At 39.0% G+C, this 24,661-nt stretch overlaps 1 protein-coding gene across 1 annotated transcript; it reads left to right on the forward strand.

Annotated features, from left to right (window-relative positions):
* The first annotated feature begins 5,532 nt into the window (after positions 1–5,532).
* On the forward strand, positions 5,533–16,175 carry LOC113006675 (cysteine-rich protein 2-like). Its single transcript, XM_026142773.2, has 8 exons — positions 5,533–5,942; positions 10,388–10,482; positions 12,263–12,320; positions 12,410–12,541; positions 13,325–13,393; positions 13,541–13,635; positions 14,882–14,939; positions 15,526–16,175. Exons 1-8 carry the CDS (start codon positions 5,681–5,683, stop codon positions 15,588–15,590), a joined length of 834 nt encoding a protein of 277 aa, XP_025998558.2. The 5' UTR covers positions 5,533–5,680; the 3' UTR covers positions 15,591–16,175.
* Positions 16,176–24,661: the final 8,486 nt, after the last annotated feature.

Consider the following 24,661-nt stretch of genomic DNA (forward strand, 5'->3'; position numbering starts at 1 on the left):
CGAGACTGTCCAAGCCGGGGCTCGAACCGGCAACCTTCCGATTACAAGGCGAACTCCCAACTCTTGAGCCACGATCGCCCGTAATGAGAGATACAGCACACATTATTTTAAAATTTCAACCAAATATGAGACACAAACTGGTAAAAACGTAATTAATTTGCTGGTAAAATATCTCTTTCATTTTTGACAACAGCAGCATCTGGGAAACAGTCTTTTTTCACTGTTTAGAGATGGTGATGAAGACTCTTTGCAGCGTGATGATTGCTCAGCATAACTGCAACAGTATTATATGGCTCTTCACTGAGTTTAGAAATAGTACCACTCTTTGGACATGGGCAGACTGACAAAGGAGCTGAAACTAAATCAGACAGACAGTGTGTTAAAGCAAACTGTGGTCTGGTTACAAAGAAGGTTACACATCAAGATGTTTGTCAGGACAACTACAGACAGTTCATGTCAGGAAGACAACAAGAAACAGACTCCCATGTACATCTTTCTATTGTTTACATCTTAATGTTGTCACCTCAAAATCAAACATGAAAAGTCTACTTTAAATGTGCAGCTAATAAACTTTAAAATTTGAAAAAGAATAAATAAAATAAAAATTAAGAGCTTAAATATACACTACAATCTGATAACAATACAGCTGCTGCAGAAAAATCAGCAGTGTCACTGTGCATAAGAAGAAAAGTACTGTACAGTAGTTTACTCCTAAAAACACTGTATGGCTAAAACTAGAAAATGCCTGTGGCAAGTGTAGCTTATGTGAAGCCAGGAAGGAAATCCATGAAAAATGCAGAGATTTTAAGTCAACAGAATTCTTGGTATTACAGCTCTATCATTAAGACAAGGGGGGATCTGAGGAATTACAATTGTTATTGCATAAACTTAATTTTTAGATGTGCATATGACAGCTGTGGTAGTGTTTAAGAGTGTGAGAGTAAAGAATATTAAAAAAAATATACAATTCAAATGTAGACTTTATGAAAATTTGATGAAAGGTAAGTACAAATGGGTGTATTGTTTTAGAATGATATATTAATTACTTGCTCTGTTTGTGTTTTCTTTTCCAATGCTGCCTGTCTTTTTGTACATGAACACTGAATGTTCTTGAATAAAAATATCTATTTTGGACTTGTTCCCAGTTTTCTGTGCCCTGCGTCTGGGTCCTCACCCCTGTGAAACTGCTAAAAATACTTCAGAAAATGAAATGAGAGAGTCAATGCCTGCTTCAGAACCTTGTTTGGTAAATATTAAAACACAATTACAGTCAATGAGACTTGATTCAATCCTTCAGTTTTACAACACTCCACAGTCACAGACATTTCAAGCATTCAAACTGTCATCTTTATAATCAAAACATCTAAATAAGAGCAGAACAACTCAGAGTTCAACCTCAGGGCAGCTCTAGAGGAACAGATGGACTTCAGTGTCTCGCTCAAGGGAGCAGGGGTGAGAGTTATTTCAGCAGGGTAAAGCATCATTTACCTAAATGTCCAAATGTCTCACTTAAATTAAAATCTACTTTTCTCACTGTTAGACCAATGCAGTTACATCTGTTAAAGCAAGGAAGTCAAATATAATTAAATTATTGAGATATTCTCAAAATTAAGAAAGAATCTGATCACAGTTTTCTATCCATTTCCTGTCCTGTTAGTGTTTGGGATTTTTTTGTTTGTTTGTTTTCTAGTATAATTTATGGTATTCTGGGGTATGTCACACTAGTAAAGCATCCACTTCTTGAGAGAATTGTTCTGTATATGCTTACAAATGCAACATTCAGCACTTGAAATTAAAAATACTTGTGTGTCTCAATTTATGTTTATAGAACGGACAATATACATACACTACAAAAAACCCAAGAAAATCACATCTAATTTTTTTTTTTGACAAATAATGTCTACCTGAATCCTTGGAATGATGGGAAATACAAGATTTTAAGGCAGTTTCACCACTGATCTCAAAGTTGTGGCGCGAGCAAATAACAACTTTCTGTGTCAAGCTGATTCGACTTGCATGTCAAAAAGCTCTACTGTAACTGCAATTTGGCCCTACTCTCTTCAAATCACAGTGTGCATACTGTGTCAAAAGCTGTGGATGAAGTCGTGTTTCACATTTTGATCACTGATAAAAAGGTGTCACAGGTTTTCACTGGATGCACCTGTAGATGAAGGAGGAAATTAATAGGAAACTCGAGATTTTGATTTAACAGCTCCATCATCCTTTTTTTTTGTTTGTTTGTTTTACAGATCTCGTCAAAGAAGCAGATCCAATGTGAACTATATCTGTTTCCTCCAGAATATTATCCAGAGTATTTGGATGATCTATCTTTAAAGTCATGTTGCTATTGCAGAATGTGTTTTTCATTGTTTCATAGCAACACTTGCACCAGTGGTTACTGTGTTTTGTGTTTATGTTAACAGAGAGCTGCAAAAGTAAATTCAAATAGTGTCCCATGAGAAATAACACAAATGCTCATCTTAAATTTACTTTCCTCCATAAAAGTAACAAAGTGTCACTGACTGGTGATTTAACCCAGTATTCCTGTATCATAACTTTTAGTTTCTTTTTCTGGACCCCCTTATATAACACAATTGTAGAGTAACACATTCTAAAAATCTCTGTTTCCCCATCTTCTATCACTTAGTTAAACAAATTGTAGTCCTTTTATTTTTAACAACGTAACAGCAATTAGCTACAAGCTAATTCTTTCTTGTTTTTCTTTTCTTTCTGTATTGTGCTGTATTATTCTCTTCTTGGTGTTATTTTTGCTCAATTAAATTACCTGAACTGGACCTTGCTTTTAATATTTAAACATTAAGCAAAATCATCATCCTTTAAAAGCCAAATGAAGCCACGAGGGCTAACAGTGATGCACAGCTGCCTATTTTTTTGTTGGCAAGTAGTTGCAGACTATTAGTGTAGTTATATTAATAAAATACTGTTGTACTTATTTATGTGTTTATTCCTTGCCCATATTGCACTTGGCAAGCTGAACAACTTGAGCAAGGGTCCAAACAGAGTCAGGAGTCCCACACTTTTAAAATAAATTATATCTCCTAAAAACAATCAGGTTGTCCTTGTGTAGCTTTCATACACATGAAATGCAATATGAGAGCCTTTTAGGTTGATCAGAGACAGAAGCCGCTTCAGAGCTGAGCCTCTGCTTCACCAATGACATATAGTTAATGTGGATATCTGTGCCAAAGGTTTCAGACAGACGCCATCCGTAGGTGTTTATTTTAAGATTAGTGCATTCCCAGGCCCCATTTGGCTCAAGACCAAATGTACTAACCACAGACAAAAAAAACCTGCTACTGTTTCCATCTTTGCTAAAGTTTATGTGTGTTTACACTACGTGTCTGCCAAGGAGACTTAATAAAAAAAGTTTTACTGATGCAGTTTTCTGGTTGAATATTCTCTGCTCACTGTCTCCTAATGCTTTATTCATTTTATGTGGGTTTCAGTAAACTGAATTAAAAAACTTGGATGGGTGGGTTCAGGTGGTGAATGGCTGGGACTGGTTAGCCACCACCATTTTGTCCGTCTGTATCTGGAAGTCCCACAGGATCTTAGCTCGGTCATTCTCCATCACCCTTCGGGGCATCTCCCATTTTGACCTCGGGACTTCCCGGTTATACTCGGCACAGATGTTCCTGTACACTATGCCGGCCACTTGATTATGGCGTTCCATGTATGCCTTGCCTGCTAGCATCTTGCACCCTGCTGTTATGTGCTGGATTGTCTCTGGGGCATCTTTACACAGCCTGCACCTGGGGTCTTGCCTGGTGTGATAGACCCCAGCCTCTATGGATCTTGTGCTCAGAGCTTGTTCCTGTGCTGCCATGATTAGTGCCTCTGTGCTGTCTTTCAGTCCAGCTTTGTCCAGCCACTGGTAGGATTTCTGGATATCAGCCACCTCCTCTATCTGTCGGTGGTACATACCGTGCAGGGGCCTGTCCTTCCATGATGGTTCCTCGTCTCCCTCCTCTTTCTTGGGTTTCTGCTGCCTGAGGTATTCACTGAGCACTCGGTCAGTTGGGGCCATCTTCCCAATGTATTCTTGGATGTTCCTTGTCTCATCCTGGACTGTGATGCTGACACTCACCAGTCCCCGGCCCCCTTCCTTCCGCTTAGCGTACAGCCTCAGGGTGCTGGACTTGGGGTGAAACCCTCCATGCATGGTAAGGAGCTTTCTTGTCTTGATGTCAGTGGCTTCTATCTCCTCCTTTGGCCAGCCTATTACCCCAGCAGGGCACCTGATCACGGGCAGGGCATAGGTGTTGATAGCCCGGATCTTGTTCTTACCGTTCAGCTGACTCCTCAGGACTTGCCTGACCCTCTGCAGGTACTTGGTGGTTGCAACTTTCCTAGCGGCCTCTTCATGGTTCCCATTTGCCTGCGGGATCCCCAGGTACTTGTAACTGTCCTCTATGTCTGCAATGTTGCCTTCTGGTAGTTTTATCCCCTCTTTTCTGGCTACCTTCCCTCTCTTTGTTACCATCCGACTACACTTCAGAATTTTATATATATATATTCAGCTGGAGCTTTCTTCCTGTTAAAAGATAGTTTTTCTTTCCCAAGTTCTTGCTCACAGAGGGGTGTTATGTGACGACTGTTGTGAATGGCACTACGTAAATTAAAGTGATCTTTTATGCTGCATTTATTTTAAACAGCATTGAAGGATAGCTATTTCACTTTTCCCTCTAACTGCAAATTATTATTAGTTATGTTTGAACTCAAAGATGTAACATCAATGTGCAACACCTGGGTTAGTTGATCTTGAGATAACTTAAATATTGAGACTATTGATGGCACTCTAGTGCAGATGGAAAATATCAAACGCCTGTCAGCAGCTGGTTTGTTTAGTAGAACTAAGAGAAAGATACAACTACACTGTCAATGACTTACCAAGCATTTAAAGAAATATCATCCTATTACATTTTTTCTGTATACACTGTGTTTTTATTACTGTTTCTGTTTTATTTTTGGTTATGTTGCATAGTGTTCCATATCTTCATAGTAATATGTTGTGTCATTTTGAGACATTTAATATTCTAAATTTGCCACTTTGTGAGGACAATTTTCATATCCTGGTGATTTCTCTGAATTTTTTGCCCTTTTCTGTCTAAAATAGTCAAATAATTTAGTGTTGACATTTTATTCTTAACCCCACGTAAAAGTCGTTTGTCTGTCAGCTCCCTGGTATCTCTGGGCCAAGAATGCGGAGTAATATACTTGGGAGCTGCGGAGCATCACTTAACATTCCCTGTGCAGAGCTATGCTGTGTAACCTAACAACCACACAGGGGAAACAAACAGAACTAAAAGGCAACACTGATTAATGCAGAAGAGCTAACTTTGCTAGGATATCAGATTAACCAGATTTCCAAACCAGAGGCTGGCACAGCAATGTATATATGTGCATATGGGTTTACAATAATTAATGGAGTAGAACGTGTGCAATAAAAACTTTCTTTAATGCTCTCTTGGTTTTTAAAAGTGTAACTAGAGCCTTGGGCTGATGCTGGTACTATATTGAGAAATTTGAGTGGCAGCAGTGCATTCAGCAGATGTTCTCTGGAAATGATGATAATGTAAAAAGCAATGTGATAATTTGGCCGAGGCTTTTTTTTTTCTTTTTTTTTGAAAAAGCTTTTACAGGATATGCAGAGGCATAAATGTACATTTTTGTCTGGTGGGTTGCGAGCTGCATGATGTCACCCCGAGGGCGGAGTTATACAATTGAAAGAGAAGAAGCAGAGGGTGGATGTGAGGCGCAGTCTCATCACAGTCACCGCCGCCGTCAGCATCATCTGAGGTGTGTCTGCGCCGCCGGAGCTGCAGACAGACAGAAAGGACCAACAGAAAAAGATCCTGTTCCTCTCTTTACACCGACCATGGCGTCAAAATGTCCAAAATGCGAGAAAACGGTGTATTTCGGTGAGTGAGCAGCCGCTGCAGAGGCCGCCCAGCATCATGATTCTAACAGATGCGATGACCGCTGGGTGGGAGTGTTATAGTCAACCGGGGGGTGGTTATAATATGAAAGACTGACAGTGCAGTATTCTTTAAATCGACTTTTACTTATAATCGATAACGTGTTTTCTCGGATACAACATAATGAGAATTTGCGGATACATCACTGATTTTAGAGCTCTACAGAAGATTTCCACCCATTGATCAAAATGGGCATTGTTTTGTTATAAATAGGCTTATCGAGTCTCCCACACACAGAGAGACATAACTATTTAAGACACTCATTCATCCTGTTGGATGATTTTTATTATGTGTTAGGTGGAAACAATGATTAGAATCGTGAATGGTGGATTTTTGAATTCATTTACACATATGAATTATTTATTGGTAGTACATTAAAAATGCATTCACACTAAATCACTCATTATTTCCTTTACCATTTGCACAGAACAAAGAGATTTTTAACTGGAATCCTTTGAGGTTTTGTGTGATGTTATCTTGTGGGCAAACTAACTAATAGAGTCTGTCTTTATATTCATCGATCACATTCTTGCATCCTTTTTATTGGACCACACATTTACCGTGTTGTCTATCTTTGTTGGGGTAATAACAGCTGATCAGTCAAGCCAGTATTAGTCAAACTAATTATATACAAGTGTCACAACATAATCTCCACATCAGTGATATTTATATTTACAGTGTGAAAATGTTACTGTCGTGTCACTGAGTCAAAGTACTTTAAAATATACAGTATGAATATTATTTGTCTTTATACAGTGGCATATAAAGACAAAGTGACAGAGGATGCCTTATACAGTGGCATCCTCTGTCACTGTATGGGGCATAATTTCACCCACGTAAAGGCATGTAAATTTTTTTATTAACTATTTTAACCTGTCAAATTTGATTTAAAGCTTGAAAGTCTTTTACAGAATATATCAAAATAAGCATGTAACTACATTACAATACAAAACTCTGGGTCCTAAAAGCAGTCCAACAGAATGTCAGAGAAATTCACAGCTGAGTACCACGGACACGTTGCCAGATTGGATGTGAAATCAAAGTGACAGTTTTTCTCTAAAACTGATCCAAAAATTCCCCAGATGGTGAATCTCAGAGTCCAACAGACAACTGGTGCATATCGACACAACCCATATCAGGCAGTGATGGGTTCACTATCTTTGGATAAGATTACAGGGAGCCATTAACAGACCTGTAGTCATAGCCTCAGCTGTGTTTTCTGACAGCTTGTGAAAAATCCTTTTTATGTTGGCTTTTAGAAGCAGGTAGGATGAGTTTAAGCGTGTTAATCCCTGGTTACTGGATACTATATTCACTTGATAGTAAACAATACTGTCAAATAGGGTGAGGTACTATGATACTAAGGAGTTAATTTAACATCTATTTTTAGCTTCTTCTTTTTTCCATTTGGGTGCAATGCCATATGGCATGGTAAATAATTGATTGATTTGGCAATTCGTTTTATGGATCAATATTCTTTTTGTTCTTTCCCCTTCCCCATTTCTCTGGAAAACAACAGCAAAACCACACCCTGCAGGCTCAGTCAAACTGCTGCTCTCTCTCTCTCTCTTTTGAAACTCTGCAGGAAATTAGAAGCTTTAAAAAAAAAAACGAGGTTCTGGCAAAAATGTATTCCTCCTAGAAGTGGATACTGTTGTTTTGCAGGGGATTTTATTACAGTAGAGATAGTTTAGCCTTTAGGATTTCTGGATGCAAAGTTCTCGATAGCCATAAAGAAGATGATGCTCGAGACACGGAGTCTATAATGTGATTTTTAAATAATAAACTGAGCTAATGTGATTTCTTCAGTAAATTCAGTTCCTTGAGTAAGAACCCAGAAGAAAACCAATGTTATGCTGTGCAGACTGGAGCCCTTCACCATCCAGGCATATTTCTGTGTGTCGGTGGGACTTACTGTCAGATATCACACTGACAGGGAGGCCAGGCATTGAGTCTAAACAGGAAGTGTCATGTTGTATCAGTCTCAGGGTATCAGCTGAGATATTTTGGGAGGAGGACAAACAGATAAGCAACTGTCAGTGAATTTCTCGCTCCCTCTGTCCATCCTCCTGTCTTTTAGACAAAAAAGTCTCTGTGACTGAAACTGCGGGTCTTAAAAAGGGGGTTATGATGTTTTTCTTTTGACTGAACAGAGTAATATTTGTTTTCCCTCTTGACTCACACTGTATGTATTTTTCCCTTGCAGTCACATAAATAACTGGGTAGAAAAAAAAAACAGTTCAGTCATGACCGCTGTAGTCCACAGAAGACAGCTCTTTCCATCTATGGTAATTTGGTGGTACAGTGTGGTACAGCTCTGTCCTACCATAATGTGCAGAGATTAAAAGTTGGTGGTGGAAAGAGCAACAGCAAGACCCCCTGTACAGAGCAGAGCAGGTATCACATGACCATGGATAATACCTTAATAAGGAGCAGCATGAACGGGAAGAGCATGGGTGGAAGTGGGTTGCAAAGTGACTTGGACAACAGAGTAATTTGAACACACTGTACTATGTGTTATGTTTGCAGCAGGTGTCATTAACTTGCACTCTAGTTTCTGTGATTTCCAACTTGTATTTGTGTCCATTATGCTAAAAGGGATTGCATTCATTTCCAATTCAGTATTTTCATTAAAGGGCTCAATCAAAGTGGCTGTGCTGGATTCAAAGTTGAAAATGATTGTTAACTATCTTATTCTTGGCCTCGGTGAAGTCCTTCACTCCATCCTCCATGTGAAACAAGTTGTTTTAGTTCTTCTCTCTTTATGCCAACTTTTTCTGAGTGGTGTTAGACATGTCACACATATATGTGTGAAAGTTACTGCAGTTTTTGCTTTGTGTGTATGAGTTCCACCTTCGTTAAACACAGTTTTAATGTTAAAGGACTAGTTGGTTGTCAGTTTTGTGGGTTTTTGATATGGTATATATTCACTACTCTGTGGTTTTAAGCATTAAGACTGGAAACAGAGGAAAACCTCCAAAAGTCCCTGCTGTGCTAACATTATCCAAAGATCATCCATTATCCAGACAGGAAAGAGATCAGTTGTTTGATCGACCTTGCCAAATTTTAAAACAGGTATTTTTTAAGACTTCACATTTAGATTTACCTTCAGATTAAGGTAACTTTAGTATGTGAAGGGATGGAAGAACAGACAGTAGCTCTATTAAAAAAAAGGAATAAATAAGAAAAATGGAATGTCTGAGTCACCACACTGCCCTTTAGAAAGCAGTGGAAAGAATGTGCTTCAGGCTGATATGAACTCATAAGTGCCCATTAAATGTCGTCTGTAACTTCGACCGACACTCGGCTGTTATAATTCAGAATACATTAGTGCTTATCTTGTGTATTCAGGTTGTGTCAGAAAATATAATTGCTACTGTACTTCACATGCTGACACACACCCCCACAAAAACCTTAATAACAGTGCATATCATTTCTTCCAAAGGTTGCTGGACCCATATGTGAAGGTTGATTTCATGGCAAAACTAGCTACTTTTTGTATCAAAATAACCTTTTTTTTTTAGGACAAAATGTTTCTTTTTCTCATAGAAAAGATGGGTTCTGTTCAAAGCAGCAGCAAAAGGATCCTGCCTGTGGAGGAGTGATCGCACTGGTGCACAAATAAAGCACAAAAAGAAAGAGAAAAAAAAACGTTTTCCCCTTTCTCTGCATTCAGTGGCAGCGCTCTTTTCTAAGCACTAAAGCACTGACCCATAGAGGATGGCTCTTTCTCAACAGTCACTGCATTTATTTTGTAAAAGTATGACTCAGACTTCATTGAGTGCACTTATAATCAGATTTTATTAACATATTCCCTCTGTCAAGAGTGCCATGTGATTGGTACTGTATGATTTGTTAGTTTGTTTATTAGTTTTCAGGATTACTCAAAAGGTTATACACAGATTTGAATTCAAACTTTACCAGAGTTATAAACTGATCCAACTTAAAAGTAAGTAATATTTGTTAGTGTGTTAGTGGGGGCAGAACTGTAGTGCCGCGGTCAGAGTTTCACACCAAGAAGGTCCTGGGTTTGAATCCAGCCTTCTGAGTAGAGATTGCATATTTCTTTTCCTTTGTGGGTCTTCTGGTTGCAGTGGGTTCTTCCCAAAATTCAAATAATCTAAATTGTTTATAGCGTCCCCGCCCACTCACACACACACACACACACACACACACACACACACACACACTACCAATGAATTATTGCAAACTAGTCCAGATATCGTTTTGGATCCAAAGACTTATATATGCATGCTGTGACGAACTTGTGACTTCATTAACTTCATTATATTATAAGAAATTCCAGGACTAAGTCCATTTATTTTATGTTTCATAAACCAAAAGCACGATATAACATCAAACGATCTTTGTCTCTTCCTGTCCCACAGCGGAGAAAGTGTCATCTTTAGGGAAAGACTGGCACAAGTTCTGTCTAAAATGTGAGCGCTGCAACAAAACTCTGAATCCGGGAGGCCATGCTGAGGTAACAGGATGTGAAGAGTGTATATGCTTCATTTTCCTTAAGCAGTTATGATTTGTTTTTGTTTTATGAAGTGCAAATATTTCATGTTCAAAGGTTATGTTGGTAGGCTACATTGCATCAACATAATAAACCGTGACTGTGAACAATAATGTCCCATGCACTGTGAGGCTGTAAGCCTGGTTTGATGGTAAAATACAGACTTTTTGAAATCAACCAAAAAACCTGATCATTTAACATCAGCAGAAAGTAGCTGGATTTTTTGGACAGTTACTGTGCTGTCTTTGAAAACACGTATGTACTGTGCAGGAAAGTCAGTACCTGTGTATCTTCAGTGCGTCACTCCTCCGAGAAACCTGGAAGCGCCTGTACTTTACTAAGGAGTTTAACATTGTCTGACATTGTTGTAGAGAACCATAAACCAGAAGGCGTAAATCTCAGAGACAACAGGGTTTCACACATCTTAGTGCTTTGATGAGATGGCAGTTTCAACTGTTGATTAAAGAAAATAGACTTGAATCGTGGTTATGTGCATGTAGTGCAAGTTATATGAAAATGAGTATGCTTAGCCTAATCATGTTTAAATAAGCTCGAAGATTTGTACTCTGTGTCCCCCTTTAATCATTGTTATAATGCATTTATATTCACATATGACAGCTCATCATCATTCACAATGCATGATGTTCTTCAGTCTGTTCAGAACAAACTCGGTACAAAATTAGCTGTACATAAAATTAACAGCTCAGCAGCCTGTTATTTAAAACTCATCAGACTTATCAGATTAAACTGTTTGTGGCTCTTGCTGTGTTTTAATTAGATTTTAAGAAGGAAGGGATGTACTGAAAATCACAGATGAGCTGACAATGGTATTCATTGTACGCTGCTAAAATGCATTGATTTAGTCAGTGAGAGCAACTTTATTGTCCATTATCTCCGTATTTTCTTCACAGTGCTTCATTTTGGCCTTTATTGTTCAAGTTCAAGGTTCTTTATTTGTCACATGCATAGTTATACAAGTATAACACACAGTGAAATGTAGCCTGACACGCTCCTCGACATGTGCAAAAATGGGGGGGGGGGGGGGGGGAGTGTAGAGGAAGAACATTATATATATATATATATACATGTAGTATGTACACTGGGTGAATGTGCAGTAGTAGTAGTAGTAGTTGTGCACATTTGTCTGCTTTCAGAATGGTTTTATTGTTAGTCTTCAGTTTTTTTGGTCTTGTCATGTGAACCACTTTGACATGCATATTTGCTTGAAAGGTTCAATTGAGTTTAGCTGAAAAACACATCCTGTGTGAATGTACATTCCTGGGATGACTGAAAAAACTCCACAGAGTATTTATATAAACGATGACAGTGTCTAGATGACAAGGAGCATTACTTTTACTGAATCAGTGAGGCTTATTTTATGTCTAAAAACAAAAGTGAGATAAGGGCTTTTATTACCATAAAAATAAATGGTTAGACAAAGTCAAATGCCTTCAAATGCAGTCCAAGTTTGGAGGATTATGTGAATCCACACAGACTGAAAACAACAGTTTATATAACTGCCGTTTTTTTTTTTCTTTTTTCCGTCTGGTTCATAATATTAACAGTTACAGGTATAGCTTCAGTCCATTTGTATCTGCTTGATTTTTTTTTTTTATTTGTATTTAAGGTCAACTGGAATCACAATTTCCCCGAGGGAACCTCCCCAGGGGTTAATAAAGTTCTATTCTATTCTATGTGTTAAGAAATGGATGTTTCCTCTGTCTGTCCCCTTTACACTGTGCAGCATGATGGAAAGCCTTATTGCCACAAGCCATGCTACGCCACCCTCTTTGGACCAAAAGGTGGGGTTTCTCCCTGATGTGCAAATACAGACGATGAACACAGATTCATAAAACTTAGATTTATGAATTCTACCATTTGATGTTTTTAGGTGTAAACATCGGTGGAGCTGGATCCTACGTGTACGACAATCCTGTCAACGAAGCCCCTGCAGCCGTTTCCTTGGAAACAAACGCCAAACCAGAGGAGGAGAAAAAAGCCCCCGCACGGGGACCAGTGAAGGGTGAGAAATATGTGGAGCAGAAATAGAAAAACTGTCATATGGAAGGAGGAGAAACTCAGTGCCTCTGTGGCAGGATACAGTTTAATTCAGGTTTGGAACAGCAAACTAAAGAACACAAAAGGAATAAATGAGCCCCAGATATGTTTTAGGGAAAGTGAGAATTAATGGAGAAAACTAAGGACAGAAATATGAAGAATCAAAGCTAAAGTAAAAATATCAATTAGTGCCGTAATCCTACAGCAAAGTAATGCATTTACGGGCACTGACATGAATTCATTTTCGTTTTCATTTTCGTTTTCATTTATTTAATTTTACATGTTTTTATTATTATTATTGTGACATTTTTAAACATTTTATGTTTTCCTGTGTATTTTCCCAGACATATTTATTTCTGTAGCCATTATTATTATTTTTATTTTGATGGTCTACACGCATGTGTCTTTAATTATCTTTTTGATGGTTTGTTCAGAAAGTGGTGCAGTCCATGTTCCTGTTGGTGCAAAGGTGCTGATCTCACTACAGCAGATTGATCATTACATCTCAAACTAGAGAACTGAGGCAATCTCTAATGCTGCAAAAACTGGCAGGATTAAATTACCTTACTTCGTACCAATAATTATTTAAAACAATATTGTTTTCAGTTAGTTTCTAGGCTTCTGGCTTTACGGTACAACTAAAATGATGTAAACCACAAATTCTATCTAATGGCGTTTATTTAAATCACTAAATATCTGATGTAGTTACTATTAAGTTTTTTTGTTTAATTCATTGTAACTTTTGCAGCTGCAAGCTTCTCATCTTTCTCTGGAGGCCCCAACATCTGCCCCAGATGCAACAAGACAGTGTATTTTGGTGAGCAGAATGCTGTTTCATATTTAAATTGTGCGACAAGCATGTATTTGTCCTACATTTCTACATAAGCATTGGAAACTGTCTGTTTTAGTCCTCTGCTCGGTGTAATGACTGTCTCTACCATGGTCCGTGTTTCTGTCTGTGCAGCTGAGAAGGTGTCATCTCTCGGGAAGAACTGGCACCGGCCTTGTCTGCGCTGTGAGAGATGCAATAAGACTCTGGCACCGGGCAGCCATGCAGAGGTGAGAGATGAGTCAGTTTGCAAAGCTGGAAATCAGAGTATTAGTAAAAATGTTAGTGTTTTTGATTAGATACACAGACAGTTACTCTAGTCATATTCAAAATGTATTCGTTTAATCAAGAAAGATCTCAGAGTGTGAAATCGTTGAACACAATTTTAATTTTCACAGAGATACACAACATCTTCGTCTTTTCTCTGTCATACAGTCATGTATTGTGTTTTCTTTACTGACTTAGATTATGTCACAAGATAGAAAAGGACACATTATCACAAGCTCCAGCTACACATTATGATAAATCTCTGATCTCCATTTTTCAATTTATTATTATGCCAAAAATGTTTAGTGAGTTTCTCTTTTTTTTCAGGTTGTTTTTATGGCTCCAGATTATTTTAATTGTACTAACTTAACATCAGTGCTAGTGATGGCATTTTGCTGTTTTAAAATGCACACAATGAGACTGTAATTATATGTGTGTAACTGTGGGTCTAGTCAAGGCGTCATCATGGGTGAAAGACAGAGTCAGTTCCTAGATGTTCTACAGGTAGATTGTCAAAAATACACATATAGTATTTGAGTCACATAAGAAAATGTTTTAGTTAATTCAGCCAAAGAATCAATAAACTTCTAACATGGTGAGACATCAGTGTCTGTCTGTTCACCGACAGTTCACAAGAGTCACAAAATGATCCCCTAATGGCTTTACACCCAAAGCATTCTGAGGGTTAAGATCCCATTTGTCATTTTATAATCAGTAAACGTGAGCCGTGATGGCTCATGAACCGGATGAGCCACTACATCACTGACATTCATCTTCATGTAATCATCTTTAATTTGTATAGCTGTAATTCAAAGGATTTAGTCTGTCAGGCTAAAGTAAAGGTGAGGTGTAACATCTCTGTGGCCACATCCCCATCCAGTTATTGTGCCCCAGACACGAGTTAAAAATAAGCTGAGCCTGTCTAGTGTTAAAATTCAATCCAGCCATCACATGATGAGATGTTGCTGAGGTATAAAATGTGTTTGTTGCTGAATTTGATTGATGTCAGTTAATAGAAGCTGTTTATATTTAGCATATTGTGTTCTGGGGTTTTCAGCTGGTAGAAAAAAGAGAAAGCAGATAAATGTTGTAGTTGTTTCTATCTCATGTACACTGAATGTTGCTGAGAGTTAAGGTAGAATGAAACACTAAGTGAAAACATTTTCAAATATGGAAGAATTGAGAGGAATGGTTTTCTCTGTGTTTCAGCATGATGGGCAGCCTTACTGCCACAAACCATGCTATGCTGTACTGTTTGGACCAAAAGGTATGTAATCTGAGTATGGGAGGGGGGGATTGGGCTGCGGGGAAGGCTGGTGCTGGACTGTTTTTTAAAACAATGGCTCAAACCACTGTGTCCCACAAAAATCTGTAAAATATGTTAATTTAGTGACATAAATACATCTGAGGCAGTCGTATTAGTCAGCTTTCAGGGTAGAAATAAATACTCACTGTTTTATGACCTTGAAGGATCAGATTCAAGGTGACCTATAATACCAATATCTATGTCGATGTGAAATGTATATGAAGAGAAAAAAAACTGTGTGAGGATTTAAAAAGTCTAGTAAATACTATAATTGACATGGACAGCTAGTTAGTCTTTATTATTTAGTCTACAAGGCTGGAAAACTTTGGAAAATCTTAAGCTGTGTCTGTGTTATCATACTCCAGCTCCATGTTATTATAGCAAAGAAGGATACAATTATATGGAGTCGATGTTTGTATTTTTCAGGAACCAATCCCAAAACCTTTGCAAAGTGAACCATAACCAGCCAAATGGTTATTTCGTGTTAATGTATGTTTTTTGAGTGAACAGACCCTTTAAATTTAAACGTCTGGTCTACCCTTCTCAGGCGTAAACACCGGAGGTGTCGGCAGCTACATCTACGACGATCCTGAAGCTGAAGCGCAGTCTTGAGCTCTGAAGCTGCTTCCAGCACGCAGACAGAGAAACGCCACCAGGACCCTCTGTGTCTCTATGATTTGCCTTCAGTGGTCATTGTGACAAATGATATGTACTACACTCACAGGGATGGAAACTTAGATGTTTATGTTGTATTTGTATATTGTTTATATATCTATTTTTTGTACCGAAACAGGCCTTTAATATGTCCTCCCATGTGACTTTCAGATTTGCCTTTGAGTTTCTTGGTTCTCTTTGCCAAATAATTATTAGCCTGTTACTATAGTGAATGAAGGCTCCTGTATTCTTTTCACTCTGGATTAGTAGATTTTTGACTTTTGTGCACTTAAAACATGTACTGTATGAAAACAAACAAACAAACAAAAAAAAGTACCAGCCCTCCAGTTTATAGTCAGTGTTTTTTAAACAAGTTTGTCTTGGTTCTATAAATACGAATGATAGCGTAGTGAAGATATACATTTTACAAAGGAGTGCATTTTAACGAATGCCATTAAGGTGATTTTGAGGGTTGCTGCAAACAAGAAATGATCTGCTGTTCTTCACATTTTATACAGTAAAAGTGTGTGATAGCAAACCTGAGTTCATTGTTACTGTGTTTCTGTTCCCAGCAAATATGGTGGTTGGGGCCTGTGTGAGTTTCAGATTTTATGGAAACCCACACAGCTCACAGTGGGAAGCCAACTGCAGACCCCTGTACTGGCATGAGAGGCAGGACAGATGGGCACCAGAGGGGCAACACATAGTGCGGGCTGCCCACACTAAGCAGAAAGGAGTCCACAGTACCGCTATGCAGTGTACTCACAGTATGCCCACGCTCTAGGTCTGGGCTGCCATACTGGGGACCATCCTTGGCCTCACAGTGTAAGGCCCACCTGTGCTCCCTGGTACATTACAACCAGCAAATGGTATGAAGTCTGAAAAAAAAAAACACTACTTTCTGCTGCTCTCTTGTTGCACCACATATTTCATTTTTACATGGATGTCCTTCTTGTCACAAACCCCAAGCATTTATATATTTTTCCAGTCTCAAATGGACATTTGGTTTGTCAGGTCAATGTTTGAACTACAACACCATGGAGGCTTTGAATCAGTCGCCTTCTTTCAGCTTCATTTTTCTGACAGTGTAATATAACATTTGGTTCCATCTCCTCCACACTAGTCACATCTCCCTGTATGGCGTTTCTTTAATTATTATTAATGTCCTAGCAAACATGTCTGCACAGCGCCACACTGGGCAGGTGTGGGTGAACTGTTTGCTGGATACACACACAGTCTATTACGAAACAGTCATGTCAAAGGGGAAACATGATTTAGTTGGTTAGCCTTTTATTCTATAAAGTGTTAAAAAGAATTTCAACCAAAATTTGAATTGTGTCTTCATGTTGCTTGTTATGTGTGACCAACAGCCAGAAATGCCATAAGAAAGGCAAGGCAAGTGTATTTATGTAGCACAATTCAACAACAAGGTGATTCAAGGTGCTTTACAGAGACATTAAAAAACAAAAACAAATAAAAAGCATGATTTAAAATTGAAAAAAGAAAAAAAGAAGGAACAGTAGATAAAATCAGTAGTTAAAATGTAAGTTTTGAAATTTAAGCTTAAAAGTATGGATTTGGTGTTTTATTCAAAAGCAGCTGAGAACAGGTGAGTCTTCAACCTGGTTTTAAATAAACTGACTGTTTCAGCTGGTCTGAGGCTTTCTGGGAGTTTGTTCCAGATATAAGGAGCATGAAAGCTGAATGCAGCTTCTCCGTGTCTGGTTCTGACTCTGGGAACTGATAAAAAAAACGGATCCAGGAGGATCTGGGTCAGGAGGTCGCTGAAGTATTTTGGTCCTAAACCATTCAAAGCTTTATAGACCAGCATCAGAACTTTAAAGTCTATCCTCTGACGGACAGGCAGCCAGTGTAAAGACCTCAGAGCTGGACTGATGTGGTCCACTTTTTTGGTCTTAGTGAGAACTCGAGCAGCAGAGTTCTGAATGAGCTGTAGTTGTCTGACTGATTTTTTAGGTAGACCTGTAAAGGTGCTGTTACAGTAATCAAGCCTACTAAAGATGAATGCATGGACTAGTTTTTCCAGGTCCTGTTGAGACATCAGATCTTTTATCCTTGAAATATTCTTGAGATGACTGTGTTGTTTTAAGTTTAAAAAAAAACAGTCAAACTGCTTCCATCACTACACCCAAATTTCTCACCTGGTTTGTGGTTTTTAGGTGTATAGATTGAAGTTCTAAGGTGACCTGTAATCGTTTTTCTTTGGCACCAAAGACTATTACTTCAGTTTTGTTTTTGTTTAGCTGGAGAAAATTGTGGCACAACCAGTCATTAATTTCCTCAATGCATTTACCAAGAGCCTGTACAGGGCCTCGGTCTCCTGGTGACATTGTCTTTTAAAGCTTTGGATTGTGATGCCCCTGCTTACATTTATGATCTTTTAGAACCCCATGCTCCCTCTCACAGCCTGAGATCTTCTAATCAAAGGCTGTTGGTAGTCCCTCGAACATATTTTAAAACCAGAGGTGATAGATCTTTTAGAGCGGTGGCCCCCAGGTTGTGGAATGCTCTCCCTCCATCATTACATTGCCTTGATTGTATTTATTCTTTTAAAAAGCAGCTTAAGACTCATTTATTTAGATTGGCTTTTAATTAGATTTGTGCTGTGTGTTTTATTATTAATGTATTGTATGTATTTCTGTTTTATATTACTGTGAAGCACGTTGTGGTTTTTATCCTGTGAAAAGTGCTATATAAATAAACTGATTTGATTGTGATATATATTTGTGTGTCATCTGCATAGCTGTGATAGTTTATTTTGTTGTTCTTTATAATCTGTGCCAGTGGGAGCACGTAAATGTTAAACAGAAGGGGTCCCAAGATGGAACCTTGGGGAACTCCACATGTGATACTTGTCTGCTCAGATGTGAAGTTACCTATTGATACAAAGTATTTCCTGTTTTCTACGTATGTTTTGAACCAGTTTAGTACAGTTCCTGAAAGACCTGCCCAGTTCTCCAGTCGTTTGAGTAATATGTTGTGGTCAACTGTATCAAATGCTGCACTGAGATCCAGTAAAACTAAGACTGACATTTTTCCACTGTCTGTGTTCAGCCATATGTCATTAAACACTTTGGTCAGAGCGGTTTCAGTGCTGTGGTTCTGTCTAAAACCTGACTGGAAGGCATCATAGCAGTTATTCTGTGTTAAGAAGTAATTAAGCTGTTGAGAAACTGCTTTTTCAATGATCTTACTTAAAAATGGGAGATTTGAGATCGGCCTGTAGTTGTTCATTTGTGTCTTGTCAAAATTGTCCTTTTTCAGTATAGGTTTAATTACAGCAGTTTTTAGTGGTTCTGGAAACACACCTGACATTAAAGAAAAGTCGACGATCTGTAACAGGTCTGACTCTAAAGTCTTTGAGACCTTTTTGAAAAAACTTGTTGGCAGGACATCTAAACAGCAAGAGGAGGAGTTCAGTTGACCTAAGATGTCCTCCAGATCTTTACTGTTAATAGGGTGAAACTGTTTCATGGTGTTTAAACAGTTTTTCGGTGGACACAGTACATATCCTGAATCTGCTGTTGATGTACCAATTGCTTGTCTAATCTTTTGGATTTTGTCTGTGAAGATTTGGCAAAGTCATTGCAGGCCATGGTCGAATGAAGTTCAGCTGCCAATGACACAGGAGGGTTTGTTAGCCTGTCAACTGTAGCAAATAGGACCCGAGCATTATGACTGTTTTTGGTGATGATGTCAGCGAAGTAGGACCTCCTTGCACTCCTCAGTTGTAAATTATAATTGCGAAGTATCTCTTTATGATGTCATAGTGAACCTGGAGGTTTGTTTTTCTCCATCTGCGCTCAGCTTTCCTACACTCTCTTTTTTCATTTTTCACCAGTGTGGAGTTTCTCCATGGAGACTTCTTCCTTCCAGAGAAAACCTTCACCTCAATGGGAGCAATAGTGTCCATAACATTTAACATTTTAGCATTGAAGCTATTGACGAGCTCATTGACTGACCCTCTGGACAGGTCAGGTGTTAATGGGAAGACCTGGTTAAAAATTGCACTACTGTGTTCAGTTATACACCGTTTTGTGATCACTGTTGTTGATATATTTGTGTGGGCTGAGATTTTACTTTCAAAGAAAACACAGTAATGATCAGACAGGCCCACATCAGACACAGTAACCTTTGAAATGCTCAGGCCCTTGGAGATCAGTAGTTCAAGAGTGTGTCCTCTATTATGTGTGGCCTGTGTTACATGCTGAGTCAGCCCAAAGTGTTACTCTGGTCTTTAGTCCCTTTGTCCTGAGGGTTGTCCACATGGATGTTAAAATCCCCGACAATAATTACACAGTCGAAATAAACACAGATCACAGACAGCAGTTCACTGAGATCATTAAAAAAGTCTGTGCAGTATTTGGGAGGCCTGTAAACATTAAGAAACACAGCTTTGGATGGGGCCTTCAGCTGTGAAGCCACATATTCAAAAGACTGAAAACTTCCAGGAGATAGCTGCTTACATTGAAATGATTCATTAAATAAGACAGCAACCCCTCCTCCTCTCCTGCTCGCCCTGACCTCACTGATAAAACTGTAGTTAGGAGGGGTCGTCTCGATGAGAACAGCTCCACTGTTACTTTGGTCCAACCAAGTTTCAGTTAAAAACATAAAATCAAGGCTGTGCTCAGTGATTAAATCATTAATTAAAAATGTTTTCCCAGCTAAAGATCTAACGTTTAATAAAGCCAACTTAAGTGTTTTAGAGGTATTACTTGTCCCCTCGTGTTTGGGAGCAGTCTGTGGCACACAAGGTATGTTTACTATATTTAAAGATCTTTTAGAGTGCAGCTCTCTGTGTTTTGACCAGGCCACATGTCTCCTGTCACCTAAAAGTACAGAACTTTTAAAACCTTCTAGTAAACAGGGTCCCAGCTTCTCCTGGGAAAAGTCACCACTGCCATAATCCTCGCAGCCCAGACCCTCCACACATCACACATCAGACTGTGGAGACAGAGCATGAAGGTGGTAAGCAGGAACTAAGGGGGCGGGGCTGGGCAATGTAACTTTGATTGCACTGTTGAGGGCGGGGCTTGGTGACAAACCTTTGGCCGCTCTGGTGGGGGGTTTATGGGGGACAAAAAGGGATTGGGCCGGGGGGTAGATCTAAGCCCAGCATTGACCCGCTCCATCATCTCTTCAGTGAATTTCAGGTGTGGGGAGGAGGGAGACAAGGAGGGGGAGGAGGGTGATGGCCTGTCAGGGGTTTGGGGGAAGGTCGTGGTCCCTGGTCCTGGTCGTTGGTGTTGTTGAGAGTTGGAAGCAAATAGGGACCCCTCTTCTTGCCTCTGATGTCTCTCCTTTCTGAAGCTCTTCCAGGTGGGGGCAGATGAAGATCCTCGTCAAGGTTTCTGCTGGGCTTTGTCTGTTCTTGCATAGTGACAATGAACTCAGGTTTGCTATCACACAAGTGTCAAATCCTTGCAGTGCAATTACTGTAACTGACATTTTTTTTGTCTTAGCTGATTATTTGAGAACTAAAATGTTAGCTTTTAAAATTAAAAAGACCAATCATAACCTGCTTACAAGCAAAGAACACATTCAAATCAAATCAAATCACTTTTATTGTCACATCACATGTGCAGGCACACTGGCACAGCACATGCGAGTGAAATTCTTGTGTGCGAGCCCCACAAGCAACAGAGATGTGCAAACACAACAACACAAACGAGCAAAATACAAGAATGGCCAACCTGAAACTAATAAATATATGTACAATATATAATAGTGTATGCATTTCTGGATGTGTATACTGAATATTTTCCTACGTGTGTGTGTGTGTGTGTGTGTGTGTGTGTGTGTGTGTGTGTGTGTGTGTGTGTGTGTGTGTGTGTGTGTGTATACACATTTTTACAAATTAAATAGTAAAAAAAATAAAAATAAAATAATAATAATAATAATAATAAAATATATAAAATATACAGAGTTGAATATGTGCAAAACAAGTGGCATTTATATACAGTATGGAGTGCATAATGTTAAAGTTCCAGTAGTGAAGCTGAGGTGTCTATGACGTGTTCAGCAGTCTGATGGCCTGATGGAAAAAGCTGTCTCTCAGTCTGCTGGTACGGGACCGGATGCTGCAGAACCTCCTTCCTGATGGAAGTAGTCTGAACAGTTTATGGCTGGGGTGACTGGAGTCCTTGATGATCCTCCCCGCTTTCCTCAGGCAGCGCTTCCTGTAGATGTCTTGGAGGGAGGGAAGCTCACCTCCAATTATCCGTTCAGAGCACCGCACTACTCTCTGGAGAGCTTTGCAGTTGTAGGCGGTGCTGTTGCCATACCAGGTGGTGATGCATCCAGTGAGGATGCTCTCAATGGCACAGTGATAGAAGGTCCTGAGGATGCGGGGGCTCATGCCGAATCTTTTCAGTCTCCTGAGAAAGAAGAGGCGCTGCTGCGCCTTCTTCACTGTTTTGTTTGTGTGTACTGACCACGTAAGATCCTCAGCCAGATGTACTCCAAGGAACCGGAAGCTGCTCACTCTCTCCACAGCAGCGCCGTTGATGGCGCTGGAAAAATGCTGGAAAAATATTAGCAGTACCATGAATTGAAATGCATGTATTCTGTGGTTATTGTGTAGTCATTTTTCTCTCTTGCGTTAGACTTCTTGTTGAGGTCGTGGGTATATTGAGTATATAGGAGGAGATGTACTTAAATTATTTATTTTGTTGTTTATTTAATACATAAGCAGACTTAAGTCAATAATGTTAAACTGTGTCCATTTAGATAATCCTAGATGCACGCTACATGGCGTTCCACAAGGATGTCAAACATTTGTTTTTAGGTGTTATTAGCTGCACCAGGAATCCCCATAAACCGTACATATGTACATCTGTCTAAATATAATCTTACAAGTAAAAGAAGTAACTTTAAAAATATACAATCAAATATAACAAGGGTAGTCTAACAGGACATAAAAATAGAGCACTCAAAATTCCTCACGAAATCTCACAGGGGTTGTTTTGCTCACTCTTGAAAGCTGCTCCGGCTAAGGAAAGTGGGCGCTCATGCAGTGCAGTTCATTTCTTTACCACAAGGCGTCACTGACGGACCGTTAAAGGTATACCTTTAATTCATTCGGTTTGTTTTTTTTCATTGTGAAATATTTAAAAGCTTATCTATTATTGACAGGGGTTATATAAATTAATAAATTAATATGTGTCTTCATCCATAGTATTTCAAACACAGTGATACAGAGAAGACTTTAATGAGATCGGAGACCTCTTATTAATCAGAGAAATTAATGTTTGATGTCTAAATTTCAGGAAGAAGGAAACTTCAAGTCAGACATCCCCCAAGAACATCAGAGCAGGGTGCAGGTTTCTACAGGTCCGTTTGTAGTCTGTCACATGACAACAACAAACAGCCTACTAACTGCACTGGCAACATAAGCCCTGCCCACTGCAGCTGAAATTATTTATTTTGCTTTTCTTATATTACATTAATGCTCCGCCTTTGAAAGACATAACCAAATAAAAAAACAGAGGAACTCAGAATAAAACGTCACTGGCAGGATGCGGTCTGACACGCCCCTTACTGGAAACACGGACCCCGGAAGTAGCAAAACATCCAGTTCAACAGACTAGTGATGGGATTTCCGGCTCTTTTTAGAGAGCCGGCTCTTTCGGCTCGGCTCACTAAAAAGAGCCGGCTCTTTCGGCTCCGAACCGGCTCTTCAGGTTGTTTTGTTGCTTTAATTAATTTATTATTCACAATAATATAAAATTATGCACAAAAGGAATTACTAACGTAAAAAAGTGGTTTTATTTATATATGTTTATATATAAATATATGCGGTGGCCCCTAGAGACAAAATCCTCTATGCTGTTGCATGCTGGGGGAGCAGGCTGAGGGTCGCAGATGCCAACAGACTTAATAAACTAATCCGTAAGGCCAGCAATGTTGTGGGGATGGAGCTGGACACCCTCAAGGTGGTGTCGGAGAGGCGGATGCTGTCCAAGATAAAGACAATGTTGGATAACACCTCCCACCCTCTCCATGACATGCTGGTCAGTCACAGGAGCACGTTCAGTGAGAGACTGAGATTACCGAAAAGCACCACTGAACGACACAGGAAATCTTTCCTGCCTGTGGCCATCTCCCTGTACAACGCATCCACTTAACACACTGTTTACTGCTACAACTACACATGTTTCTTTTCCGACTATTTATTTATGAGTGACTTATGTATGTATGTATATATATGTATATATTGTACTATTCTTAGTGTATTGTCTGTCTTGTCTTAATGTTGGTTTAAAATGGAGCACTGTAACAAAAAATAATTTCCCCCAGGGATCAATAAAGTATTCTGATTCTGATTGATTCTGAAAACACGTACAAACTCCAAAACACATTTCTAGCATGAACTGAACTTCCAAAGCAGAGCTACTAGATCACTTAAATTACACAATTGAAAGCATGTGTGTATTGTTTGTGTATTTATACACAGGCACTCAAATATATTCAAATAATTTAAAAAAAAGTTCATCTACCTGTTACTATCACACACCAAATCCGGTCGTTGGGTACTTGCTGGATTGTGTAGCCACAAGATAACAAAAGCTAAACACTGCGCCCAGCATCCTGGAGCACTTCTGTTGTCTTTTGTAAGTGTTTTGAGTTTTTACGTGCTTCGGAGTTTGTACGTGTTTTTACGTGTTTTGGAGTTTTTACGTGTTTTGGAGTTTGTACATGCTTCAGAGTTCGTACGTGATTTGAAGTTTGTATGTGCTTTGTCTCTAGGGACCACTGTAAATATACTTTTATTTATTCACGCCACATAAAATGTAATAAATAAATCATATAATACAAAAATCAACTATTCACATTTCAACTTTTAACTATTTAAATTTTCAGCTGTTTCCTTTTACAAATTTAAAGTGAAAACAACACAAAACACTGCAAAACACAATTAAATATAAATTATAATATGAAAACAAAAAGAACATGCACATTCTGTCATATGGGCCCGCATGAATCCGCACTTTCTGAATCCTTTA

This window comes from Astatotilapia calliptera, chromosome 15 (genome assembly GCF_964374335.1).
Source record: "Astatotilapia calliptera chromosome 15, fAstCal68.1, whole genome shotgun sequence".
Classification (NCBI taxonomy): domain Eukaryota; kingdom Metazoa; phylum Chordata; class Actinopteri; order Cichliformes; family Cichlidae; genus Astatotilapia; species Astatotilapia calliptera.